Genomic DNA, 9786 nt, shown 5'->3' on the forward strand with positions numbered 1-9786 from the left:
CTTCGATTGTACTCCAGGAGCTTGGTCCATTGATTAGTTGTGGATCTGCATCTGCTTCCATCTGTTTCTGGAAGCAGGTTCTAGCTTCTCTGGGGTTGTGGATTATAGGCTGGGTATCTTTTGCTTTATGTCTGTATCCACTTATGAGTGAGTACATACTATATTTGTCTTTCTGATTTTGGGTTACATCACTCAGGATTTTTTTTTTCTAGTTCTGTCCATTTGCATGAGAATTTTGGGATGCCCTTGTTTCTGACCACTGAGTGGTACTCCAATGTGCAAATATGCATGTGGGGGCATTTTAACTATATTTTATAGAGAATGCCAGGGTTTCCCATCCTGTGTGTTTTCATAACTGAGCCTGTCAGTACAATGAGACAAACTGATGAGATGGCAGCAGATTACTCTGTTATTTTCTACATCTTTGAGCTGCGCATCAAACCTACGGCTGATGTCTTCGAGCTTGTCTAACCTGACTGCGAGATTCACAGTGGCTTTCCTAGAGCTGTGATCACTGGTGACTTCTAATTTGCCTACGTGGCCATGCTTCACCATCACAGTTAAGATCTGGATGATGACTTTGAGCACAGCCTGATGGAGCCCTGGAGGTTCCAAGCATTGCTGATGCTCTTGAGAACATCGGCCAGAATATTCATTTACACCCTGGTGGTGGCACAGAAGGACCTCAGAAAGAGTTTGTTTTGTTTTAATTTGTTTATTTATGTATTTTTAATTTTATGTGCACTGGTGTTTTGCCATGGGTACCAGGTCCCTGGAACTGGACCTACAGACAGTTGTGAGCTTCCATGTGGGTGCTGGGAATTGAATTTGTGTCCTCTGGTAGAGCAGCCAGTGCTCTTAACTGCTGAGCCATCTCTCCAGCTCCATTTTGCTTTGTTTTGTTTGTTTTTACAAGGTCTCATGCAGGTCAAAGTGGCCTTGTACTTTCTATGCAGTTAAGGGTGACCTTGAAGTTTCCAGCTCTGGGGTTACCGATGTGGGCCACCACACCTGGCTCATGTGGTGCTGGAGGTTGGACCCAAGGCATCATTCATGATAGGCAAGCACTCTACCAATTCAGCCACAACACCAGCCTCTTCAATACACTGTTTCTTAGCACCTAGCCTGAGAATCTGATAAAGCAAAGGACCACACCCCTGGGTTTCAGTATCGGTTCCCAACTCTGACTATTTAACAGATGTGTAGGTTAATATGGTTTGTTTTAAAATCACCCTGATGGGGCTGTGGATGTGCCCCAGGCAGTAACGTGCTTGCTGAGTGAGTGTGAGGACCTGACTTCAATAGCCTGAATCCACATCAAAAAGCTAGGAGTGGCAGGGTGAACCCATGATGCTGGGAAACTGTGACAGGAGGGTCCCTGGGCCTCAATAGTCAGCCAGGCCAGCCTACCTGACAAGCTCTGGGCAAGTGAGAGACTGTCTTCTAAAAACAGAAATAAAAAGGAGAGAGAGACAGAGACAGAAAGAGAGAGAGAGGGAGGGAGAGAAAGGGAGAAGGAAGTGTGGCCAAAGCAAACCTGGCCTCCATCTGCACACATGTGCCCATGCATGCACAGGAAGATGTACAAATCCACAAATGCACACACCACAAATAACCGTAGTAAAATAAAGGAGGAGAAGTTAACGGAAGAATATTGCAGCATTTTGCATTTGGCACATAAGGCTAAAAAATAATTTGTTTGTCTGAAATGTAAATTTAATGTCCTCATTTCTGTAGCTGATTTACCAAACACAATTGGATATCCTGTACTTTTATTTGCAAAATCTGGTAGCCCTATTTTAAAATACCGTGTGTGTGTGTGTGTGTGTGTGTGTGTGTGTGTGTGTGTGTGTGTGTGTGTGAATGCAGGTGTGCACATACCATCAGAGGACAAGTTCAGTTGGCTTTCCCCTTCCACTGTGGGTCTTAGACATAGAATTTCGGTGACAGGCTTGACCAGCAAAAGCTTCCACCCACTGATCCTTCTGCTAACCCTAGCAACCCTATTTACTGTCCTTCTAAGTTGCACTGCACAGGTGATATACCAATGTTTCCCTGAAGGGTTGCTTGCATGACTGTGACACAATATGTAAACCACTTAGCAGTGTGACTTACACAGAGCAGGTGTCCCTGAACATTAATGACTGAATGATTTGCAATAGGAGGACATGTCATTTGCCTGCATTTATCTAGCAAAGCAGAAGTGGCATGTGGATATGATTAGTTGCTTTAGTAAAAAATAAATCTGGGCTAGGAAAATGGTTTCATCTGTAAAAATGCTTGCCTTACAAGTGTGAGGACCCGAGTTTGGATCCCCAGCACCGTCGGGAAAAGCCCAGTGTGGCAGTGCATGCCTATAATTCCAGGAAAGGGGAAGCAGAGCCAGAGGATTCCGGAGCTCACTGGCCAGCTGGTCTAACCAAACCGGTGAGCTCCAGGTTCCCTGAGAGACATGGTCTCCAAAGACAGTAAGACCAGATCGAGATTGACAAAAACACCCAATGTTGACGTCTGAAAAGGAAGGAGGTGGAGAGGAGAAAAAGGAGAGAGAGAGAGAGAGAGAGAGAGAGAGAGAAAGGGAAAGAGATTTAATTCAGCCCATCAGAATTGGAAATCTGTTGGAAGTCCAAAAATAAACAAACTGCTTTTGTTTTATACATCTAAGTAACCTGCTAATTTTCACCTCCGTTTCAGTTTCTGCCATGGCAATATAGTCTTTCCCTCAGCTTCTCCAGGGGCAAAATGGAGATAATGATATTACCTCAGCAGGGTGCTGTGGGGATTCGTTAATTTTTTTCTCAGTCTGTGTGAAGACACTATCTCTTAGATCAATGCTTATTATCATCTAGAGCCCATATGAGAGTTTTGAGCCGGGAGTGGTATTGCAATAGCACATCTACTTAGCATCTCTTGAGTAAGCTTGGATTCACATTCCAGCCACCCCACCACCAAAAAAAAAAAAAAAAAAAAAAAAAAAAAAAAAATAGTTCCTTAAAGCTTGGCCATCAATTCCTCAGGGGTTAAACAAAAACAAAAAACAATGTGGTTATAAAAACAGAGATTGGGTTACAGTTACATAGGACAAGACTACCATTAAGAAAAATGGATTGCCTTTTGGAAATTTTTCTAAGTCTCAGCTCTAGACGTATGGCATTTTAAACTATCTTTGAGTACAGCAAAAGCCTGAAAAATGTGCTTTGGTTTTGTTATGGTTGTCCCTGAAATCTACCTGGTTAGGATATCTTTTATTTCTTGACCTGTTTGTATCTTTATTAGGAAAAACTGTTTCCTAGCAGCAATATTGATTTTCTTTCCGTTGGTAGATCATATGGGTCAATGCTATGAGTGAGAAATTGTTAATAATTAAAGTCCTTGGTTAGGCATATAATTTTGCAAGCTGTGTTGGGGTAAAGTATCTAAAGAAGAGTATCAGTTGCCCCCAAAGACAACATTTAATACATATATTATTGGGACTAAGAGATGACTTAGTGGTTAACAGCCTGTACCACTCTTGCAGAGGACTTGAGTTCTGTTCCCAGCATCCAGGCTGAGTTGCTCACCTGTAACTCCAGGTCCAAATGATCCAATCAGTTCCCCGCTGGATTCCAGAGGCACTGACTATACTTATGTGCCCAAACGCACACACAAACACACACAATTAAAAACAGAAATAAAAACTTTCTTCTAAATATGTTTTCAGGCTGGAGAGGCAGCCAGCAGCCAGCCACCTCTATAAGTCCAGACCACCTGGCTACCTGCAAAGGACATTCTCTAACCTGTTGAGCTGCTACAGGTTGTGCAGTAAGCTCCAGGTTCCAGGTTTCAGGAGCCCCCTCACCCATATCCTGTAAGTCACCCCAATAAAACTCACTAGTTCTCCAAGTTGGACTTTGGAGGCGTCCATACTTTTGGTTTGTTTTTAGCTCCCTATCTGGAGTGAGCAGATGCTCGCTCGTACCTCCGCAGGAATATTGTCACACAACAGCCCGGTGTGGCATGCACTTTCAATCCCAGTACTGAGGAGGTGAGACAAGAGAGCCCTGGCTAGCCAGCCCGTCCTACATGGTGAGATCCAGGCAGATGTGAGACTGTTTCAAAAAACAACAAGGTGGATGGCACTAGAGGAGCGATACCTACAGTTGATCTCCGGTCTTAACATGCAAATGCAGACATGTGCACATGGACACACACACACACACACACACACATGCAAACATATTCCCCTAAAGTTCTTTGGGCACAGCTAAATATTTATTGTGCAATGTGTAAGCTCCCGGATTCCCCTTTCAGGATAACGATAATAATTGCCAGTGGCCCAAAGGGATCTAAACAGCAACTGTGCAAATGGCAGTGATATCCAGGGAACTGCTCTGAGCAAGCTGACAGCGGTCCTCTGGGTCTTCCTGAGGTTCATCATTTCCCTGGGGTGCTGCCTGACTTCTTGCTCTTAGATAGAGGCGGGTGGAACTAGGTTGCTTCTCTGTTCTCCTAGAATCTCGTTTCCTACTTGTGTCCTGTCTGCATCTGTATCTTTCTCATAGCTCCTGCCTGAAACTTTCTGGCATTGCATTTGAAAATAGCTTTCTCCCTTGGAAGAAGCCTTGAGGCCCGAAGAGCTGGCTCAGCCGTTAGGAGTGCATGCTACTCTTTTCATGAGGACCAGCGTTCAGCTACCAAAACCCAGAGTAGGCAAGCTCACAATTGCCTTCGACGCCGTCTCCACGGGATCTGACATCCTCTTGTAACTTCTGTGAGCATTCATGCCCTTATTCTCTCTCTCTCTCTTACTCACACACACACACACACTTATACATACACATAATTAAAAGCAAAAATTAAAAATTTAAATGTGAATAGAAATACATTTTAAGAAAGAATTCTGTATCGGGCATGTGAAGGTGTAATCTGTCTTCTGCACATCTGTCCACCCCTCCCCAAGTAAACACTGTAACTAACCAGCAAGTGTTGAAGCTGTTCCAGATCCCCTTGCCACGAACTTCTTAGCAGCTGCATTTGGGGAGCTTGAATTCTCTTGCCTGCCAAGAGCTGTCTTCGGATGTCACCATTACCCACGTGGACTGCAGTTTGATTGCTATAATTGCAGAGGGTGATATCCACTCCCCTCTCTAGAAGGATCTCAACAACCTGTGAAACAGTAATACCCTTAAGATTCAAAGATATGTTTTTATTTTTAGTTTTAAAATGTTCATAATTATATACATTGAGCATATTCCCCTCCCCACCATGTGTATGTATGTATGTATGTATGTATGTATGTATGTATGTATATTTAAGGTTTAGGGTTTTTGTTTTGTTTTGTTTTGCTTGTTTTGTTTTTTGTCTTTTGAGAGAGTCTCACTCTGTTACCCTGATTAGTCTGGAACTTGCTATGTAGATCAGGCTGGCCCCAAGCTCAAACAGATCTGCACGCCTCTGTTTCCTGGTTGCTAGTTAGTATAAGATATGTATCACCATACCTTGCTTACAATGTTATTTTGTTTGTTTTTTTTTTTTTTTTTTTTTTTTTTTTTGGTTTTTTGAGACAGGGTTTCTCTGTGTAACCCTAGCTGTCCTGGAACTAGTTCTTGTAGATCAGGCTGGCCTTGAACTCAGAGATCCTCCTGCCTCTGCCTCCTGAGTGTTGGGAATAAAGCCATGTACCACCACCACCACCTGGCTAACAAAGTTGCTTTTTAATTTAATTAACGTGTGTGTCTATGTGAGTGAGTGTGTGTGTGTGTGTGTGTGTGTGCATGTGTGTGTGTGTGTGTGTGTGATGCAGACCAGCAGAGGGAATCAGACCCCTTGGTTATTTGTGAGCTGTCCAATATGGATGGGTGCTGAGATGCCAGCCTTGGTCTTCATGACTATGCAGCAAGTGCTCTTAACTACTGAGCCATCTCTCTAGCTCCATCTCCAGGATTCTTCCTATTTTTGAGTGGCAGCTGTACCTTTAGAGCCGGATAGAAGACTAGCTCAGATATGGCTCTCATTCCCAATAAAACAAAAGCAGAGGAGAGTGGAATAAAAATGGCTGATAGTGTAGCTCAGTGGTGGGAGCTCATGCCTAGTATCCACGAGGTACCCAGCACCACAACAAAATATTTGAATTCAGGGAACTATTATTTACCTTTCTAAATGTTGAAACCAACTCTCTGCGATGGCTGGTGTGGTGGTTCACACCTTTAATCCCAACACTTTGGGAGGCAGAGGCAGGCAGATCTGTTAGAGACAAACCAGGGCTACAGAGTGACACCCTGCCCCACACCCTCCCCCTCCAAAAAAAATCCTAAACCACCAACAAAGATGACTCCGTGATTTCTGAGAACTGTATTTTTAGACTAGAGATCTATAAAAATTTTCTTCTGAGGACACATAAGCATTGAAATCTTTTTTTTTTTTTTGAGACAAGATCAGGACCTTACGTAGTTCAGGCTAGCCTTGAGGACCCTGAACTTCTGATTATCTTACTCTACCTCCTAAGTGCTGGAATTATGAGTTTGTGCCATGACACCTGGCTTGTTTGGTGCTGGAGCTCAAGTAGGTCTTCATGCATGCTAAGCAAACATTACCAGTTGAACCATAGCCCCCAACATTCCAACACTGAAGTCTTATAGTAGTTTATAATTTAGAAAATGAAACCCATATTATCTATCGTCTATTTATCATCTGTCTACCTAGCATCAATCATCTAGTATTTATCTATATACCTATCATTTCTGTCAGCCTATCATCTACTTATCTCAATCAATCTATCATCTATCTGCCTATCATCTATCTACTTACCTGCCCCCCCCCGTTATTTATCTACATGTCTATTAGCTGTCAGTAGAGGAGCAAGTATTGGGCTCAGGGGCTTGTGCTTGTTAGGCAAGTACACTCTACTCCAGCTTAGGTTGGCTTATAAAATCCTGAATGTTGCAAATATATATATATATATATATATATATATATATATATATTTTAGGTATTTCTGGAGAGTGAGTAAACTACATTCAAATGCTGGAAGTGATTCGTTTTTCAAGTATGGAATAGGTGCCCAGTGTGTGTCATGACTTTTCCTTGGTCTGAGCCCTAGACAGTGAACCAGGTAACAACCCAGACTTCAAGCTACTCATGGCGCCGTGGGGAGCCTGGAGTAGGGACTGATGAGAGGGTGACAGTGTGGTTGGTGAGTGTAAAGAGGGAAAGAGCCTGGAGTAGTGTCAGTGAAGACCACTCAGCTGTCTTTCAAAGTCCTGCGGGACTTCAGCCTACAGTTCTTACAAAGGCAGAGGATGCAGCTCAGACGGTAGAATGCTTGCCCGGCATGCATGAAGCCCTAGAATTTGTCCTCATACTGCAAAGACTGGACATGTGGCCCATGCTCGGGAGGTGGAGGAAGGAGGATCAGAAGTTCAAGGTTATCTTTGGCTCTAGCAAGCTCAAGGCCAGCTGTGGTGTGATAGGTAGTGTTAACTATCTTTTGTTCCTTTTTTTTTTTTTTTTGTTTTGTTTTTTAAGGAAGGGTTTCTCTGTGTAGCTCTGGCTGTCCTGGGACTCTCTATACAGACCAGGCTGACTTTAAATTAAGAGATCCACCTGCTTCTGCCTCCCAAGTGCTGGGATTAAAGACGTATGCCACTCTGACCAGTGGTAGTGTTATCAACTTGACAGCATCTAGAATTACCTGGGAGATAGGCCTTTGGGCATGCCTGTGTTCGGGATTTTGTTTTCTATGTCTACACTCTTTCTAATAAGCTGCTGAAAGCTTAAAAAGATAACAATAAAGGCTGAAAGTCCCCCCAGATCTATCAGGAAACAGCCCTGTCATAATGATCTTGACCCCCAAGCTAGAGCTTTGCAAGGCTTGGGAACAGAAGTTTGTTGGTGGAGGAATACGAAGCTACCGTGCTTCAGAAAGCCAAAGGCAAACACCCCTTGCTTCCCGCCAGAGTCTGTTTTCTCCCTCCCCACTGTACCTTTGATAGATTTTCTCCTGCCGCAGTAATGAGAGGCGTATTTCCGGTCTGTGGGTGCTGGAAGTCAAGGTTCCCAAGGACTGAATGGACTTCAGGAATATGGCCACAGATGCTTTCCACATCTCCCCTGGAAACCACTTCCAGGAAATCATGAATCAGTTTGTTTTTGTTCATCTCGCTGGTTCTGTATAATTGCCTTAAAGGGGAAAATAACTTAATGACAGGAAGGCCAGCAAAAAACAGTGGGTGGTTCCAATGTAGCATCCTCTGCCTTTACTGTTACTCGATTCCTTCTAAAGAAAAACAGGATGGGATGGAGGATGGCTCTGTGGACAAAGCACTTGCCGCGCAGTGTGTTCAAATTCTTAGATTCACATAAAATCTAACCAGGCTTGGCAGCCACCTGTAATCTCAGCATTTAGGAGGCTGAGGGAGGATCCCCAGGGCAAGCTGCTAGTGATAGTAGCCAGGCTTAGAGAGAGACCCTGCCTCAATAAAGTGGAGAATGACTGAGTAAAATGCCCAACATCAACTTTAGGCCTCTGTGTGTACATACATATGCATGGATATACACACACATGTACACACATATGCACATACATACACATGCAGATGTAAAATATAATAAATAGGGTCTTGGTAGATGGCTCACCTGCTCCGCAAGCATGAGGACCTGAGTTCAGTTCTTTAGTACTCATGAAAAGAAAATTTTAGTTTGATCCCCAGGACCCAGATGGTAGAAGGAGAGAATTAACTCCCTGACTTTCATACATGTGCTGTGGCTCCATTTACACACAGACACAAAGATAAAGGCATACATTCACACTCTCTCTCACACACACACGCACTAAATGAAAATGCAATTAAAAAAAATAAAAATATTGGGGCTGGAGAGATGCCTCAGTGATTAAGCACACTGGCTGCTCTACCAGAGGTCTTGAATTAAATTCCCAGCCCCTCATGGCAGCTCACAACTGTCTCTAACTGTAGTGCCGTGCGATCTGGTGTCTTCTGGTATGCAGACATTTTTGCATATGAAACACCCATATACATAAATACATAAATAAATAAACCTTCTTTTCTTTTTCTGAGACAGGGTTACACTGCATATCTGTGGCTACCCTGGGCTGCCCTCTGTAGGCCAGGATGGCCTCAAACTCATAGCGGTCTGCCTGCCTCTGCCTCCTGAGTGCTGTTTTAAGGGTATGCCCCACCACTGCCCAGCTAATAAGTAAATATTTAAAAATAAAATAATAAATTTACATAAATGATATTGTAATGTGTCAGGTGGTGGTGGCGGCGGCAGCGGCACATGCCTTTAATCCTAGCACTTAGGAGACAGAGCAGGCAGAGCTCTGTGAGTTTGAGGCCAGCCTGGTCTACAGAGCAAGTTCCAGGACAGCCAGGGATACACAGGGAAACTCTGTCTTAAAAAGACAAAAACAGTCAGGCAGTGGTGGCGCATGCTTTTAGTCCCAGCACTCCAGAGGCAGAGGAAGACGGATCTCTGTGAGTTCCAGGCTGGTGTCTGGTCTACAGAGCAGGTTCCAGGACAACAGGCTCCAAAGCTACACAGAGAAACCCTGTCTTGAAAAACAAAAAAAAAAAAAAATTAAAAATAAATAAGAATAAGTATATGGTGGTGCATAACTTGCTACTTTCAAAACTTTGTTTTTAGGTAATCCATGTATTAGTGTGTAACCTCCAGTTGCTTATTCCATATCTACTGTATTTTATTATTGCTCCTCCTAGTGATGGGCATCTAAGTTGCCTCCAGTGTTCCGCCCTGCAAAAAAACATTGTGTTCATATCGCTACTGGAGCCT

General features: G+C 43.5%; 1 protein-coding gene across 1 annotated transcript in view; it reads right to left on the minus strand.

Annotated features, from left to right (window-relative positions):
• Positions 1-8234, minus strand: part of Map3k19 (mitogen-activated protein kinase kinase kinase 19) — a 30659-nt gene extending 22425 nt beyond the window's left edge. Inside the window, exons 1-2 of the mRNA XM_051204086.1 lie at positions 7962-8234; positions 4957-5145 (exon numbers count right to left, since the gene is read on the minus strand). Coding sequence (XP_051060043.1) covers positions 4957-5145; positions 7962-8225 — 453 coding nt within the window. The 5' untranslated portion in view covers positions 8226-8234. The remainder of the gene's footprint in view (positions 1-4956; positions 5146-7961) is intronic.
• Between the last annotated feature and the right edge of the window lie 1552 nt (positions 8235-9786).

The sequence above is a fragment of the Phodopus roborovskii genome, unplaced genomic scaffold (assembly GCF_943737965.1).
Source record: "Phodopus roborovskii unplaced genomic scaffold, PHOROB, whole genome shotgun sequence".
Lineage (NCBI taxonomy): Eukaryota > Metazoa > Chordata > Mammalia > Rodentia > Cricetidae > Phodopus > Phodopus roborovskii.